An 18,331-nucleotide genomic window follows, 5' to 3' on the forward strand; every position below is an offset into this window, starting at 1 on the left:
AGCCATGGTGCTGCCGGCCTCTCCTTCATCCACCCCCGCCGCCACCACCTTCACCCCCCCTTTTACACTCCTCACAACAAGGCCACTTAACTCTGCGACGCCTTTTGACTGCAAACATAAAAACACTCATATATTCATGTCAGCAGTGGAGAGCTTAGTGATGGGAGTGTGTGTGTGTGTGTATAATATTGTGGCACGTGAACCAAACAAACACTTCTCGAGTTTCACCTAATAGGATGGAGCTAGATAGATAGTTTTTCCTCTCTCTGATCAAAGCTAATTAAAAGAGTTGTGTCGCGCACAGATTGGAAATGATGCTGCACAGTCGTCACATTGCAGCAGTATAATCAGACACAGCCATCAGTTCAGAGGTAATGGACGCAGGCCAACATTAGCCGGCCACATTAGCAAGCTGTGGAGTGCGGCAAAGCTCCGCCGCAATGCGAATATGCCACTCTTGCAACTCGGCAAACATTTATATCCTAGAAATGCTTTACATTGCGGAGGAGCAAAGTGTGGTAAACACTAAAAACATTTATAAATAAGTTAAATATAATCTAGCAGGGAAATCCACTTGAACTCATTCAATACCAAAGACGCATTTATACGATTTTATCAAACTGAACGTCCGATCCCAAAGATTTATTTATTTGTCTTTTATGTTTTTTTGCACGAGAGGCAAAAAGAGGTTTGAAGCCATAAAAACGGCCCCAAGGTGGCAGAAGTGCATTTGATAAGAGCTCGGCATGGATCATTTGCATGTATTAACACACCCGGCAGCAAGGAGGAAGTGGAAGAGCATGGAGGAGTGTAGCGTGCATTAGATTACGCATTGTAGGGAAATGTTAACACATGCACACGCACGGTTTAGTTCCAACTTTGAAAACTGTAAATAGTTCACGGTGTTATATTTGTAAATAAATTGTTTTTTTGATGTAAAACAACCCTTTTTTGTCTTGTCTATGTTGTGGTCTTGTTGTTTCGGTATTTGAGCTGTCACAAAAGCAAAAAAAAATTGTGTCAAAGTGAAAGTTATTCTTGAAATGTATCTTTTCACAAAAAAGCTTTTCTTGTCGGGAACTGATATTTCCTGAAACTTACCGATGTTCAACTGCTGATTACTAAAAAACAGACAAAGGTAGAAAAAAAAAATTTCTGATGAAAGACGAGAGTCATTCTTTTGGTAGGTTCCATGCTTATATATCCATAGAACACAATATTCTGTGTGCCTAGAAAAATCAGTCCAAATATTTCAAATGGATTTTTGAAAAATGGCTGGGATTAAATGAGTTAATAAAACTAAAGCAGGGTTTGTAACATCAAGCCGAGTGAGGGTCAGGACCTAAAAGTGGGTCGCAGGTCCATTTTTGGGGCTTTTTAATTCATCCTCAAGCAGCCAAATCTAAAATTAAGAGTGTATAAAACTGTAAAATGGTGGTACAATTAACAAAAATGATTTGTGAAAAAAAAAATCAGCATCGCATTCCTTTTATATTTTATTGATATATTTAGAAAATATTTGAGAAAAGTCAAATGGTGGTGCTACCTTTAAGTTACTGTATCGCTGTGTCAATCATTATAATACACTGAGGTGTGTGGTGTCCATTTCCACTTAAGTTTAAGTTAGTAAATATGGTTGTATGTCTTAGGAAGGGCTACAAGTTGAATTATGAGCCCACCTTTTCACTAAATACTTTACATGTTTATTGTTCTTGATTTCAAAACCAAGCTTGCTTTTTGGTCCTCGCCATCCTTCCCTTCTTTCATCCCGTCCTCTCTCTCTGCCAATTATCTCCCCGTCAGTCTGTCACACTTTGTAGTACAATAAAGGCGTCCTAAATTGATGCCCATCCTGCCTTTATCCCCTTGATAAAGCACAACAATTAAGGCTCATGTCTCTTTGCTCAGGCTCCTTTGATGGCGCACACAAAAAAAAAGCTGTGACCAGGAGGAGAGGTGGTGGAGGCTTGCACTCACCGACCATTTTTTCCCCCCCCAACACCGAACCTACATTAAAAAATGTTTAAAAATAAACACATTACCCATGAAGTGACTGATAGATAACCACATTAACACATTTACCTGCAGGTAGAACAGTCATAGTTAACTGAATGGCAATGGAGCAGTTCTGATAGCAGTTCATCGTCTCTCCACCTGTTGAGAGAGAGAGATACAGTAGTCTCCGATATGTCCTGGGTCTTCCCTGAGGCCTCCTTAGCAGATGCCCGAGCCACTTCATCTGGCAAAAAAATGTACAGTACATAATACATTGCATCGTTTTAGGAGGGGGTTAAAAGTGGGCAAAATTGGGCAAATTGAACGGTATAAGGGGATTATTACAGTTTTTTTAAGTATGCTTGCTAGATGTCATGTTTTGTTTGCATTTCTAGCTAAAATCTATGCAAGAATTACTAATATCTGATGTAAAAACTTGGTGGCATTGAGACTGAATGATGTTGAAGATGGTGTCGAAGGGACTTCACACAGACTGCAGATTGAATGAGGTGGACAAAATACCGGAGACAGCATTCGTGTGGCTTCTCCAGCCCTTCCAAACAGATCAGTTGACTGACATGAACAATGCCTCCGAGTAAGGACTTCCTTAAAAAGGTGGAGTCAGCTCTTCTGGAAGAAGAGTGAATTCTCACCTCTGACCTCCACTTGCAAACAAACCCGCCCCTCCGTTTTTTACGACGCATTCAGAACAGCTCCCAGCCGAAACTGATGGGTCACCAATTGCCACGGCAACAGGACAAAACAGAAGATTGCAGGCTTGTTAGTGGTACCAAACCCTGTCATATTGCAAGTGAAGGTAAATAAAATCTAAATATAACTAAACTATACCGTACATGAGATGTGCAACGAGCACAAAAGGGTAGGGGGAGAGAAATGGATTTAAATCATTACTGAGTGGAAGACAAAACAAGCTTTTCAAACACCCAGCAGGAAGCTAACATTTCTTTAGTGCAGGGGTGTCCAAACTTTTGCCACTGAGGGCCCCATACTGAAAAATGAAAGCTTTTGATAGTTTTAATTTTCTAAACCAACATATTTAAAGAACAGCCCGCATGTCAGCTTTGTGTTGTAGGTGACAAGGAGTAATACTATTAGTCTTATTCGTGCTAACATTTCCAAGTTTTTTACACCTTTTTTCAGCTTTCGGTGATTTTTTAAAGATACTTTTTTTTGTGCGGCAAGCCAATAAAAAACGAGCTGTGGGCCGCCAATGACCCCCAGGCTGCACTTTGGACACCATCCTGGTTTAGTGAGTTGCTTCTGCTCTACGCCGCTAAACTAGGGGGGTGCAGAATTGTACTGTAGTTACTTCAGTTCACCTTCAGTTCAAATGCAAATCTGTAAGAAACACAATACACATTCACTACAATCTAGGCAGATCATTACCTTCAGTTTTGATTGGTTCTGCCAGGCAGGTATTAATTTAACAGTGTTTATCTGTCCTCCTCAGAGTGTAAACTGCAAGTTGCTTTCACTGATTTGGTTCACATGGTCGTTCATACTGTGAGGGCCCGGCTGCATCTCCCTCCAGGACGGAGCGAGAGTGTGAGTGAACATGCATCTCCGTGTTACCTGGGAGGCAGCGCCTTGCCACTCAGTTATGTTGCACGGACAAAAGTCCTGACAGCAGAAGTGTGGAGAGAGTGATGAGACCCCCCGTTGCTGCTGCTGCTGCTGCCGTGCCAACTAAACCCGGGCTTCGGAGACTCCTTTCTGGCTTGGCTTTTCACATTTCCTGCCCCCGGGGGCCCCGGTGCCTCCAGGGACTCCGGGCCTAGTTTAGTAACATGCTGCTCTGGTAGGACTAGTTACATATTATTTGGGTATAATTGAAACAATAAGCCGCGGCCCTAATGAGGATAAGCGGCTTACAAAATGGACGGATGGATGGAAGAAACAATAAGTTGCTGATGGGAACAAACTTGAATTGGACTTGTACTCGTTCAACATGTTACGGAAACAACCTTTGGTGGTGCATTATTCACAAAGTGTACATTTATGCCAGGTGTGCCCAAAGTGCGGCTCGGAGGCCATTTGTGGCCCTCAGCTTGTTTTTTATTGGCCTGCGGTGGATTGTAGATATCCAATTTAACAAAAAAAAACCCTAGCAAAAATAGAGCAAAATGGCAAAATGTAAAAAGGAGGACCTGAAATGTCGATTCTAATAACAAGTAAAAACAAAGTAAAAGTAAAACAAAAAAGTAAAACAAATCTTTGTCTTTAAATATGCATAGGTTTTTAAGACCTTTTACAAAATGTAAAAAAAGCTTAAAAATATCAATGTGGCCCCCCACATCTTTTGATTTTCAGTATGAGGCCCTCAGTTGAGTTTGGACACCCCTGATTTACAACCCATCCTGCATTTTGGAAACAGTTGCATTACGTCCTGAATGGGTGATGAGGTCTAAAGTCGGTCTAAAACTGTCACTGTTCATGAAAAAAGTCCAAATATTGACATCAATATGTAACCTACTATTTCACATTTAACCTACTATGCTAACTACAATGCCTGATCCGTCCTGTGACTAAACACCACGAAAGTCCTAGCCTATACTGCCACCGTGTGGTAGTGGTGGTAACAAGGGTTTCCAGCGATTTAACAAGCTATATTTTCACATTTCCGCCACTAGAGAGAGCCCTCCTCTCAACGCTATTCATCCCAGTCTGCAAAAAAGGGACAATAAAGTGAATTTGAATCGCCTTTAAAGTGATTAGGTTTTCATATTAGTGCTCTTACAAAACAAAATAGGCTTCTCAAAGTATCCCACAGGATGGTGCTGTGCTTATCTTTATGTATTTTATAATTCCCAAATGTCATTCCTAATCCCTGGATGGAGCCAGATATGAGGGGGTGTCCCAGATCACCTGGTCCAACAGCCTGCCAAGTGCAGAAGTGAGAGTAAGGTTATTTCAGGCCGTGCAGCTTTAAAGCTCTTATCTGTTTGCCCACCACTTGTCCTTGTCTTCCTCCTCATGGCTGTGTCAATAAGCCATGTTGATATATATGTGTGTGTGTGTGTGTGTGTGTGTGTGTGCATGTGTGCATGCGTGTGTGTGTTTTAGACCAAATGTAGAAAGTGTTAACAAAAATCCTGTGACTATCTTGTCCACGGAAAACCTCAAAGAAACAATGATCATATGAGATGGAAATGTACACTCATTGGACACATCATTAGGTACACCTGCCAGTGAGAGTTGCGTGAAAAAGCTCTACCTTTCCGAAGATAATAATGTTCCATTTTGGTTGACACTATCTGAGATATTACTGTGGTTGTAGAATTGCATAGCATCGAACTGACAGCTGTCACTAATATTTGAACCTTCTAATGAGGCTAAACAAAATTGAGGGTGTGTCTAATGTTGTGGCCTAATGAGATCACTTGCACAATATTTAAAGTTGTTTCAATCTAAGTCTAAGTGACCTATTGGGGGCAGATCCTGGGTCTGGCCTTTCCTTGAGGTTCGTTCGCCCCCCCCTCCAGCCGAGATGAACTTGTCAAAGGATTAGAAAGGGCTGCAAGAAATGCCCTCGTCCTATTTGTGCTTCTATGTGAGCAGATTGTCTTTCCATAATGTCAACAGCTGTGTAAACGCTCCAAGTCAGTTTCAACTCATTGAAGTAAAGAGTGCGTTTGCTTAAAGCAGGTAAAACCACCATGAAGCGTGAGGGTGCATCCCTGACATGTGTTTAAACACAGCAGATAGGTCTTATCTTTACAGTGTTTGTGAAAGCACACTCAAGCTTAATGAAAGTCGCGAGTAAGTATGATTCAGTGTGTGTAGAACAGCTTCTACTGTGAAAGAATGGCTGAGTAAACAGTCATATTTACACTAGGAAACGGCAGGCTGCTACAGTGGAACAATGCTACAATATTACAAATAATGCCCTCAACATAACATGAGAGAGAGTGTAAACAGTCCAGCTGAACTGTTTTTCAATTTCCTCCAAGATGTCTATCACATATAGCTGGCAGGGAAATTGAGCGATTGCAGTTAAGAACCTTACTGGGTGGGCTACTTTGAAGGAAGAACAAAAAAAAAAAGAGCATGCTAAAGTCATGAAAGCCAACAAGCTTGTCACATTAGTGTGGATTACCGGTGAGTGGAGAGAGAATAATCCGCAAAGTGTCAAAGTTGATGAGGTGACACCTGGAAAGGAAACAATAAATTAAGTCTTTTATGATTTCCATTTAAGTATGAAATCTGAAAAAAATGACGACATGGCAGCATATTAGCTTATTATTCCAGGACAGAACTCAAAATCTTACTTTAAATCCCAATAAAGTTCAGTCAAAATAATATATGAGAACATAAGCATGCTTTATTAGCTGTGCAATGGGGTGGGTGGATCGATCCAACTATTGATAGTGTCAATACCATGGGGTGATTCAGTATCGGATCGATACGAGTGTGATGAGATCAGTATTTTTTAGTTCTTTTTTATCTTTATTTTCTTTTCCAAACATCTGTTTTTTTCTGTGTTGTTAATATTGTTACATTGTTGACAGTGTTTGCTAGGGGTGTCACAAGACGCTCAGTTCACGAGACAAGACAACGCACAAGATTGGGTCAATCTACTAATTTGATTTCTACTACTTTACATTCCTCTGCACGCTGTGTGTATGCTAGCGGCCCCGCCTCCACTCACCGAGACAAAGAGAGTGTGTGACTGAAAAGAGGGCTCACTCTGTTTATGTCATTGTTCTATGGAACAAACGCGCCAAGGTGCTGAAATCAATGCAAAGAGAGAACTCTCTTCCTGCCTGTTTGGCGGCGGGAGACGAGGAAAACAGACACTCATGCGCATGACAATATATTGAGGCTGGCAAAATTATTGTGTGATTCATTTATTTATTTATTATCGTCCCAGGCCTAGTGCCATCAAGACAGTTTTTTTCTGAACGAGAAATCTTGTCATGTTTTAACACCCATATTGTTTACAAATTTCGGGAATAAGTCCTTGGAGACAGGGGGTTTTGGTGGCAAAAGGGCAAAGCATGTGAATGAGATCAAATAATAGTTTTGGTTTTCTTACTTATTTTGCTAACAATTTTATGTAATACAAGGGAATAATTGTATTATTTAGTTGATATTACATTGTCACATAATTTACACATTGTTAAGTTGATCACAAATGGATGTGTTGATAAACCGTTTTTTTGTTTGCCTTGAATCTAATAATCACGATCAACAAATTAAAGTCATGTAGTGATTTAGCTGTATAATTGCCACCGGGACCCAAGACTGCTTTGCTACGCCCCTGGTTGACCCTAGCTAGCTTCCTGAATTCCTTAAAAAAAAAAAAAAAACTCCATTCAGGAGTGAAATGTTACAAAATTGACCTTTGACTAGCCTTTGACGTGAATGAAAATGTGTTGTGTTAAAATGTTTTTTAAACGACGAAAACAAGCAGTGTTCGGTGCGAAGCGAACTCCGGCGGCGGACACAAATGTGCTGTGACGTCAGCACGGCTGTTCGCTGAGTTCCAAGATGGCGGACGTGAGCGGGCTGAGGAGCAGAAATCACTTCGAGCCCAACTGCAAAAGCCGAGGCGCCAAGAAAGGTAAACACTCGATCCAGTCGTTGGGTTGTGATCGCGAACTGTGTGGCGTACGAAACCAGGAGAGGAAAGTCTCAACTCGAACACATAGTTGTTCGGGTTTGTCTTTGTCACTAGCAGACTCGCGCTCCTGTTAGCCTCCAATGCAGCGCGGCGTCCACGCTAGGAGAACACACCGCTAATGCAGACTAACTACCATAAACCGGATCACTACCATGTTAGTTAAAAAAACAAACATGCATTCAAGGGGAAGTACGACGGAAATACGAGCCCAAAGCGGGACGCCTGTCGCCCGTCAACTGCCACTTTCACCTGGCCGCCACTCACCAGGCGGCCGTCCGGCTGTGCACCCTTGCCAGGGCTGCAAAGGTAGCGTTGACCGCTTCCTCTCAATGAAGTTATCCGACAACACTCAACGTTAAATCCCGCAGTTCTACTAATGGAGCCGGATATTTTTAAATGGCCTATTATTAGTGCACTCGCAGAGCATCCATGTAACGAGGCTAATGTTTTCCTGCTCCGTGATCACTGCAGGGGCTCAGTTTGGCTACTTAATACATTAGTCTAGTGTGTTTTTGTTTCTTTGTCCAAAACAAACCTTATGGTTTCCATTATTTGCTTGAAATTATTAACAGTCAGTGCTTGTACAATAAGTTACATGATACTAACTGCATTCACCTGCACATGCAAGTATATCCAAGCTTCTTATCATAGATAATCTAAAAATGTGGGATTAACTAAACCGTGCTTCTTGCTACTCCTTCTCGGATATGATGGATTGTGCAAGTGCAAACGTGTGATGTCCTTTAATGTAACTTGTTAAGCATATCCAAAACAAATAAACCCATTATTATTAGTTTTCTTGGGGGCAAATTTGAATGGCAATTGGCAAAAATGTAAAGTGGACGTTGCAGTGGGGATTTGGACAGAGTTGCAAAATCGTGCATAATTCGCAGGGGATTGGTGTGATCGCTATGTTGAGAAATCCTAGACTTGAGGGTGCTGGAAAATGTGAAAACTGATCTGGAAATACTTGAGTTATGTGATTTTGAGCAGTGTGTTGGGACAAGTGGCACATTATTTATTCAGAATGTTTTGGAGCTCTGACTGGAAAGATCACTAATCCTACCCTGACAATATACAAGGATATGATGCACCAAAGTTAATACTTGTACATAATAGTGTACAAGTAGTGACTGGTCTTGGCCTGTAGTCTCTTATCAGGCATCTAGATTATTATGTCAACTTTCATACAAACATGCTGACATGATCTGCTGCTGCTGCTACTCTTATTGTGCACTTTGTCCTCTTGACTGCTACGCTGGCTGCCATTGGACATTTGCCCTGCGTCTGTCCAGAGAGGCCAGGAACAGGTGGATGTTTTGGTGGTGGATTACAGTGGGGTTTTAGGGTGCTTTCACTGCCTATAGTTTGCTTTCTGTAGTCCCAATCAATTGTAATCTCACATGGTCGCTGCTCCCTTCTTATTGGTGGAAAAAATGTAAACAGGTATCATGTTGCTGTGATGCTGACAGGACAATTTTGCATTGCAAACCAGGCTAAGCACACTGCAACCACCCTACCAAACACCCAAGACAAGTGGTCAACATTGAAAATAACACTTGGCTTGATCCCACAAAGAATGACTGCATGTGATGATGATTTTTCGAGTGAATATCAGCAATTGCAGAAGCATGTTTTAGTCCAACGTGGGCTTAAATTCCAGGAATGTTGATATTTAACGCTCTACACAAGCTGTTTTGTAAATAGGCTCACCGCACTTTAACATTACCTTATCTCAGGACTGCAAAGAACACTGAATTAACTACAGTTGTCACTGTCGTAGGATTGTCTTCCTTGCATTTCCAGCAGATAAATGTATCAAACAACCAATAGTGGTGTAGGTGTAGTGTCCAAACCTCTTTCCTCCATTTACTGAGCAGCGTTTCAAACCCTGCTGGAGAAGCTTTGGTATGAATCCTCACTGTTGCAAGTGTTGAGAGGTTTATGCAAGCGACTTTTCCCTTTTTTATTTCACAAAAAGAGGCATGGCAAACGGCAGAGTTGCTTTGTCCGAGCCAATAAGTCCTGAATCGTCAATCACTCACAAAACAATGTGAGAAACTGTCCATATTTAGTATGCAGGCAAGAGAGGCGCCAGCACTGGGATTAAGAAGTTCTAGCTGGTGCTGCCTGGTATGGTTAAAGAAAGTGATGCGTGACTGAGTGATTCTACGCCATGTGTAACGAACACACTCATCCTGCGCTGACCTTTTTTAGTGTGTTCATGGGGAAGCAGGCCAGTTAACATCTGCTCAGTGCTACCAGAAGATAAGACGGAAAGGGGGCTAATTTTAGTTCCCCCTCCTTTCCAGTGAGCTGATGAGTTGGACACACGCTATCATACATTATCAAGAATTAAGATAGCATACTCTTGTGCCGTGTGTCTCTCACTGACATTGAGCGGTGATTTAAAAACTACTTTTAAATGATGGCCAATTGCAAGCAGAGCAACAGAACCATCAGAGAATGGGACAGAGTCTTTCGGTGAAGGATTTGAATTATTTAAAGTCACAATGAGCGGGAGTTCCTGCAGTTACGGTGAGTGGTCGTTCTGCTGGTGCACTTAAACATCCTTTGTCTGTGCTGTGGGAAACTATGATGCGCATTTGAATGGCTAATCCACTGGATTATGTCAACGAGCACTCCCGGCACTAATGGTGGGTTTTAGGGAACTAGCAAGTGCTTTAACTTTGTGGGAAGGATTGTAAACACTGTCCTTGCGCTCTGTGGTCTTGTGTCCTTTTTGCTGGCCCTGTGTGATTTTTCAGTGCACAGCTATTTTTGAGCATGACCTAGATCACTGCACCATAGTGGATAAAAGAATCGAGTGCAGCAAAGAACACGGGAAAGTTCCTCTAACATGTACAGTTTGATCCATGGAGGACAGTTTGCCATTTCATCTAATCTTGCTCTCTCCCTGCTTTGTCCTTGTGCCTCCAGGCTCGAGAGTCGAAGATGTGCCTATTGTGCGACACAGTCGGAAGCCTCTAGCGAGACCAGGGGACCTGGACGATGACTTGCTTCCCGGGGAGATGAACTCCAACTGGGGCACGGGTATGAGCCTCACCCCTTCACCCGATGAAGGTATTCAGGATTTACAGGTGAGATGTTCAGCCTCATAAATGGCCTATTTTGCACTTGTGCACGTGTAAAGGTGTGATTCTGATACTGTTATGCATGTTCATTATAAAGTAAACTATGATGAACATTTCAAGATGTCCATTGAGTATAAACGTACTACATTCAATACTACATTCAGGTTGAAGACGATGAGGAGGAGGAAAAGGCCCAGCCTGTCCAGATCCTCCTGGCCGACGAGGAGGAGCACAGCTTTGAGCTGGATGCAGCTGCCCTGGAGAGGATCCTGCTGCAGGACCACGTGAAGGACCTCAATGTGGTAGTGGTGTCAGTGGCCGGTGCATTCCGCAAAGGCAAGTCCTTCCTGCTGGACTTCATGCTGCGATACATGCACAATCAGGTGAGGACACCACCATGCATGTGTTAGTGGAATAGTAGATCCCCGCTATTTCAGTTGGTTATGTTCCAAGATCCACGGGAATAGCAGAAAGCCACAAATAATGGACACATTCATAAAAAAACATATTTTTGACATTGTGTGCCCTATAATATGCTCACACACTTATTAAACACATTTTATAGGTACTCGCTACTAATGAATGGTCATGGTCAAAAATTGCGATCGGCTGGCGACCAGTACCCCGCCTCTCGCTCAAAGTCAGCTGGAATAGGCTGCAGCAAACCGTGCCCCTAGTGAGGATAAGCGGCATAGAAGATGGGTGGATGAAAAATGGATTGATAGAACGTAGGGAATCGGAGTCACATTGTAGCCTGGTCATCAGGCTACTGCGACAATCTCGTATAGTGCCGCCTTCATTCCCCTCGAAAGCAGCTAGTGGTGGTACGCGGCTCTGGCGGCTGACTCCCACTGGCTAGCAGTCAGAGTTGATGCAGGCGTTCCTCCAATGCCACGTCTACATAATCCACCCTGCTTCCCCAATGGAATGCTGGTAAAGATTTACCATATACGTTTGTTTGTTTTTCACCTAGCTCTAAGTTTGAGACCAGATTGTAACAAAGTTATGCTGTCACAGCCACACAGGGCGCCACCATCATACACCCACGTCTCGTCGTTATGTACGTGTGTGCTGTATTATGCTGTACATATTAGAGCTGCAATGATTAATCAATTAGCCAATTGATCGACAACTATTTTGGTATTCAATTAATATTTTTTTATTTAAAAAAAAATTAGGGATGTCCTCGATACCACTTGTTCAATTCCAATCTGATCCTGATATTGCAGCCTTGAATGTCGGCCGATGCCGAGACGATATCAGCACAGATCATACATACTTTGTTATTTAGTCCTGTGGCGCATTAGAAAAGGCTTGATCAAGTGAGATTACTCAAACAGAGAATAGTCAGTTGGTATGAGAAAAACAGACCTATTTGCTTCTTGATGCACCTTGTATATAGTTTGATCGACAATAGGCATAATGTAGCGAGTTTAAACCCGACATTACTCACCACTGACCCGGGCTAGTTCGTTTGTCTTACAGCCAATGATGTTTTGCCGTCCCGTGGAAGTTTCTCACGCTTTGCAAATGTTTCAAACAGCGGTGAATGTTTCAGGAAGCTGTGATGTTGTAAAAATTGTTCTTCAAATAATCCTATTAAAAACTTTACCGGTTCTGTGCCACCATGGGAAATTTGTTCATGACAAGTCTTGCACTCGGCTGCAGTGTCTTTTCTGGACTTTAACGGAAAACAGACACACACGACTGACATCACTCATACTCTTTGATAAACAAGGTAGCACACACTGTTGTTCACGTGGGCTCTGGAGATTCAGCATTCGTGACTCTGCAGGGCCACGAATGCTGAATTGCAACAAGGTGTGAATCCACTCCATTAACCAAACAAGGTTGTGAAATGAAGCTGCAATAGTATGACTGGCGCTCCCTATGATACTTGTTGACATGAATAACAAAGTGACACATGGCATTCTGGCAATGTAAAACTATAGCACTTTCACGGTTTTGGTACCACCACAGAATGTGTACTCTTCTTCTGCAACGTGTTGAAGCAGACAACCATAAGGACAAGAAGCACGTGCACTGTTTGCTGGTGAACGTCATTATGCAAACATTGCTTTAAGGTGTCATGACTACACGAGAGTTGTTTTTGAATGATTAAATATTGCTGAATCGATGTACCATGCCCATTTTGGTTAAGGATGTTGACATTGACGGTGTGTCCAAAAAAAGTGCTTGTTGACAGCATCAAAAGTGGGTGTATGATGTCTGTCCATACACAGTTTGCATTGCAAATCACTTACTTGCTTTTGAGGCTTGCTAAAATGACCAGATCAGCTCTGGAGCTATATGTTCCTAAAAGACATATGTGCATTAATCACTTACTTCCTTGTGTTACCATTCACATTTCTCATCTTGTGCTCATCCCTCTGCAGCAAAGTGAAGAGTGGATGGGAGGCGATGACGAGCCTTTGACCGGCTTCACTTGGAGAGGAGGCTGCGAGAGGGAGACCACGGGGATCCAGGTGTGGAGCGAAGTCTTTGTGGTGGACAGGCCGGATGGCAGCAAGGTAGGACTTTTTGTGAGGATGCATTTGATTTCATGGGGTGCGTCACTACGACTGTCACATTCCTAGGTGGCCGTCCTCCTGGTGGACACCCAGGGAGCCTTCGACAGCCAGTCCACCATCAAGGACTGTGCCACAGTGTTTGCCCTCAGTACAATGACCAGCTCTATGCAGGTTTGTCATGAAACGAAAAAAAAACATTTAGGGAACATGCTCTACTTCACCTTCTGTGTGTTCATTCCTTGTCAGGTGTATAATCTCTCGCAGAACATTCAGGAGGACGACTTACAGCATCTTCAGGTATGTGTCATCTTTTACATACAGTAATAAATGTTCTTGAGTGAGTTTGCTCTTTTGTCTTCATCTCCATTTGTCTTTGTCTCTATGCAGCTCTTCACAGAGTACGGCCGCCTCGCCATGGAAGAGATCTACTTGAAACCTTTCCAGGTACCCACAACTTACAACAACATAGCTTACTAGTATTTTCATTTTGTTGAAATAATGTTTGCTTTGTTTATCAGTCCCTCATGTTCCTGATTCGCGACTGGAGTTTCCCCTACGAACACAGCTACGGCCTGGAAGGAGGCGACGCCTTCTTGGAAAAACGACTTCAGGTGAGTCATCCTGACAGCAAAACCTCTAAACAGGCAGTGATGAGTGTGATGTCATCGGCTCTAACAGGTCAAGCAGCACCAACACGAGGAGTTGCAGAACGTCCGGAAGCACATCCACTCCTGCTTCTCCAACATCGGCTGCTTCCTGCTGCCTCACCCGGGCCTCAAGGTGTCCACCAACCCTTACTTTGATGGCCGGCTGAGAGGTGGGAACGTCCTACCAGTGAACAAGTGTTGACGTTTTGCATGCCAAGAGGGAAAACCATCTTTGTTTTGTAGACATTGATGGGGATTTTAAGGACCAGTTGTCCCAGCTGGTCCCTCTCCTCCTGGCGCCCGAGCGGCTTGTGGAGAAGGAGATTGGAGGCAACAAAGTCACGTGTAGAGATCTTGTGGAGTACTTCAAGGTGAGGAAGGAGCCCTCTTCCTACTACTACGAATATAAACCTGTCCACTCCAATGTCTCTTCAGGCATACATAAAGATCTACCAAGGTGAAGAGCTGCCTCATCCAAAGTCAATGCTGCAGGTTGGTGTCGTTTTCAACTTCAGCCTGTTTGCGCCATACAATCTCAATGTTTTGTTTTTTTTTTTGCCGTTTCCAAGGCGACGGCAGAAGCAAACAACCTGACTGCTGTAGCAGGAGCCAAAGACATGTACAGCAAGAACATGGAACAGGTGAGGGTGGTGTTGAGATGTAACACACTGCAAATCTGAAACCAAGGCCATTGTATCATACAGCATGTTGTAGGACATAAATTAGCAATATCTGACATTTATCTGACTGTTGTGGCCACAACTTTAGTTCCACCTGCACTAATCCAATACAAGCTGTGCCTTTTACATTCAGTTGACAAGGTCATAGTGGTAGGGATTGAACAATTTCATAAAATAGACCCGCTCACCTGTTCTTTTCTTGCCAGGTATGTGGCGGTGACAAGCCCTATATCGCCCCCGCCGACCTGGAGCGCTGCCATGAGGAGTTCCGTGAGCACTCAGTGCGCTACTTCCGCTCGGTGAAGAAGATGGGCGGCGAGGAGTTCTGCCAGCGCTACCAGAGCCAGCTGGAGGCCGAGCTGGATGAGGCCTTCGGCAACTTCTGCAAGCACAACGACGGCAAGAACATCTTCTACGCCGCACGCACGCCCGCCACACTCTTCGCTGTCATGTTCGTGGCCTACATGGTGTCCGGCGTGACGGGCTTCATCGGCCTGAGCACGCTGGCGGCGCTGGCCAACCTGGTCATGGGCCTGGCGCTGATGTCGCTCTGCATCTGGGCCTACGTCAAGTATTCTGGAGAGTTCCGCGAGGTGGGGACGATGATAGACCTGGTGGCTGAGACGCTGTGGGAACAGGTGAGTGAAGGTTGTTTTTGCTTGACATGGCGTCATGCGTGTTTTGGAAGCATTGTTTTAGCCCAGTCAGGACCCATGTGACCTGCACATGTGTCCTCCCCTCCCCACCCGGCCTGCCATCTTCACTTCCTGCCTTTTTTTTTCTTCCACTTCTTGCCACCAGTACAGTGTTTTTGTGGTACTCAATTTATTTTTCCTTCTTTTCCTTCGTCCTCTTGACTTTTTCTTTTTTTTTTTTTTTTAAAATACATCATGCTTCCTGAGACCTCTGGATCTTTCCTCCTCTCGCCGTTCTACCTTAACACTCCTCTCCCTTCCCCTCCGCTGTGCTTCTCAGGTTTTTTCCAAACTTTGCGAGCGTGTCACGAGGGGCGTGCCGTGGCCCGCCGCCCTGCTGGCGGGAGCGACGCCGGGCCTGTCGGCTCTGTCCCCCCCCAACAACAACCGCTACTACCATCACCACCACAAGAAGAGCCGCTAGACCACCTTGTCTTGTGTTTGTTCACGTTCAGGCCGGAGGTCGTTGGGATTCTGTCTTTGTACCGTCAGCAGGCCACGCCCCATCGCAGAATCTCACGGTTCCTATTCGTCTTATTCTCAGCAGTGTGGGGAGGATGTGTGCCTTTTCCTGTTAGATTCACTTTGTCTGTGCTGCGCATGCTCCAACACAACTGCCTGTTTTTTTTTCTCCCCAATCTCAGGCCAAGTCCACACATACTGTACTATAATTTAAAAACACATTTTCACCACTGTAGCTAAAACTGTATACACGTCTATCAATTCTGTGCCAAAGCAATAGTTGGCACTCTGACCCATAACAGCAATAAGGTTGAAGTACAATTGTTTTAATTTTATATATATATATATAATTAAAACTATATATTAAAATATATATATATATATATATATATATATATACAGGCAAATGTTTTTGTAAGAGGGAAAATTTGAGAAATATAGTAAGCAAACAAAATATATTTTAAAAATACAGTATGTATGTAGATATTTAAAACAAATGGAGCACATAGGTAGAGTAATAAAAACTCTTTACATTGTAGGTAAAATACCGAATGTAAATATATATATATTTTTAAGTAAATGTTTTTTTGAAATTCTGACTGTAAAAATATATTTAAAAATTCGGTATGCAGGTAAGTGTAAAAAATACAGTATATAATTTAAGTTTTGTACAATCCAGTATGCCTGCAAATGCCGTCTGTAGATGTAAAAAAAATATATATATATTTAACCGTATGTGGGTAAATATTTGTTTTAAAAAAAGTATAATTTTTAATTATTTTTTTTTTTACAGTATGTATATGTTAACAATGTAGTGAGACGTGGCCTGGGAGTGTCTCACTATTTGGCACGAAGTGTTCCTCACTAGCGGGCCTGTGTGCTGTGTGTTGTGCTGCAGGTTCTCAAGCCACTCAGTGAACATTATATGGAAGACAACGTGCGACAGACGGTGGTCAACTCTCTCAAAGCCAGCCTGACAGAACCCAGCTCGCAGCAGCACGCCAAGTTAAAGACGCACTGACGCACTTCCTTTATCCTCACTCTCCTCCCTGCCTGCTTGTTCAACGTGTGAAAAGTAGTTCAACAACACCAAAGCTGACCTCCCTCCTCATCATTCTCCTGCTTCTCCTTGCTGTGGCCTTTCGCCAAAACACAACCGTCCTCTCTGGCCATCACATCTTGGCACTTCAGGTTTAGGATGCCACTTCTCTCAACAATGGATGCAAACGTGCTGCCTTCAAGTTCTTTTTCAGCTGGTTCTTTGTTTGAAAGCACAACTTATCCTTTAGCAGAGTCGGGAAACCAGAATGTGAATTGTTTTGACAATGTTATTAAGAATCACTAATGAAAGCAGACGCTGCGTTTGTATGTAGAGTATAGTCAAACTGGTCGCCCAGCTCAATAGAATTGTATCAAGCCTCCATTTAGTTTTTTAGAGCTGACCACATTTTTAGCAGTGTGCTAAGATAAGCTAAGAGTCCAACTCTGCTGCCTTTAACGTCGCCCTTATCTTTAGTGCTATAGTACAGTTAAATTCATCATAGAAACGCCTACTGTTGCAAAAGTAATTTAAAAAAGTAGTTGTAGCAGGATGTTAGATTACGGGCTAAACAAAATTAGCTTAGTTTGAAGGCTAACATTTTTTTCAAAATGCGTCGTTATGTCCAAAGTCTAGTCCAAGCGCCGTTTCTCACTTCATAAAATGATTTACAGTCATTAACGTGTGTTAAATTAAATAGTGCTTAAATGCAAGCTGTGGAGTAATTTGTTAAAATCGGCGGTCTTTTAGTGCTGCCTCATGCCAGGGGTAGCTACTTCCAGCAATTAAAGTTAATTTGCTGCAGTCCCGTTCAAGAAAAGGCTACCTTTTTCCACTTTGCACCCTTCTTTCTCTCCCACCCCCCGCCGGAAAAAACGGTTTATCGCTAAAGTGTCAAACTTGCGTCAGCGAGACGACGTGAAGATTATTTTCGCCCTTTAATCGTCGCACTTGTTTGATTCTCAGGAGCTAATAGACGAACGTCAGTCACGTTTGTTCGATATGTGATCACGTCGTTACTCACCTCAAGCGCCAGTCTTTGATGTTTATTTCCCCTTCTCTGTGATGCATGTTGAATTGTTAGATATTTAAATAAACTTTGTATACATTTTATAGCCAATCAGGGTGGCGGCGACTTTTTTGTTTGGGGTCAGTTTAACAGTGCTGCTGTAGCCGAGTTGTTTTGGGGTTTTTTGTTTGTTTTTTTGACCTGTTAGACTCGTCCTGTTTGGGGGGACAATAGGAAATTAGCAAAAAGTGATTGGGTTGATTTGAGTGGAATGGAGGTGTGTGATGCCTGTCCACCTTTTTAAAAACCCATTTGTGGTATAATTTATTTTTGAAAAAAGTGTTTACCTTAAGAATAAAATCATACAACTCACCTGCCTTACCCTTTTGGTTCTGTATCACAGCGCGCTCCAGTACCGGTCCGTGGGCGGGGCCGGCCGGCCCGGGGGAAGCTTTCAGGTGCAATGATTAAGTACTTAAGATATTTTGTGGAAACTGTTCATGGGTCAAAAAAGGTTGCGCACCGTTGCAGTAT

General features: G+C 43.1%; 1 protein-coding gene across 3 annotated transcripts; it reads left to right on the forward strand.

The window, feature by feature from the left end:
- Nucleotides 1-7,434: 7,434 nt before the first annotated feature.
- LOC129194354 (atlastin-2-like) lies at nt 7,435-18,169 on the forward strand. Of its 3 annotated transcripts, XR_008573748.1 has the most exons (15): nt 7,435-7,579; nt 10,580-10,740; nt 10,899-11,117; nt 13,131-13,265; nt 13,332-13,436; nt 13,512-13,562; nt 13,653-13,709; nt 13,784-13,876; nt 13,944-14,082; nt 14,156-14,283; nt 14,348-14,404; nt 14,482-14,553; nt 14,799-15,230; nt 15,568-15,808; nt 16,648-16,797. XR_008573748.1 is itself a non-coding variant. In XM_054799527.1 (14 exons), the coding sequence occupies exons 1-14, from the start codon at nt 7,507-7,509 to the stop codon at nt 16,768-16,770; spliced, it is 1,845 nt and encodes a 614-aa protein (XP_054655502.1). In that variant the 5' UTR covers nt 7,435-7,506; the 3' UTR covers nt 16,771-18,169. The 3 variants fall into 3 exon arrangements, 2 of the variants coding, with proteins under 2 accessions (XP_054655502.1, XP_054655503.1); XM_054799527.1 differs by lacking the exon at nt 15,568-15,808 and having other exon boundaries at nt 16,648-18,169; XM_054799528.1 differs by lacking the exon at nt 7,435-7,579 and adding an exon at nt 9,910-10,177 and having other exon boundaries at nt 15,568-18,169.
- Nucleotides 18,170-18,331: the final 162 nt, after the last annotated feature.

Source organism: Dunckerocampus dactyliophorus, chromosome 14 (assembly GCF_027744805.1).
Source record: "Dunckerocampus dactyliophorus isolate RoL2022-P2 chromosome 14, RoL_Ddac_1.1, whole genome shotgun sequence".
NCBI classification, from domain to species: Eukaryota; Metazoa; Chordata; class Actinopteri; order Syngnathiformes; family Syngnathidae; genus Dunckerocampus; species Dunckerocampus dactyliophorus.

Excerpts from the sequence above, each read along its gene's own strand:
- LOC129194354 (XM_054799527.1), top strand. The coding sequence starts at position 7,507 with ATGGCGGACGTGAGCGGGCTGAGGAGCAGAAATCACTTCGAGCCCAAC. Across the intron at positions 13,437-13,511 it reads CAATGACCAGCTCTATGCAG|GTGTATAATCTCTCGCAGAA; the intron begins GTTTGTCATGAA and ends ATTCCTTGTCAG. Across the intron at positions 14,083-14,155 it reads CTTTGATGGCCGGCTGAGAG|ACATTGATGGGGATTTTAAG; the intron begins GTGGGAACGTCC and ends TTTGTTTTGTAG.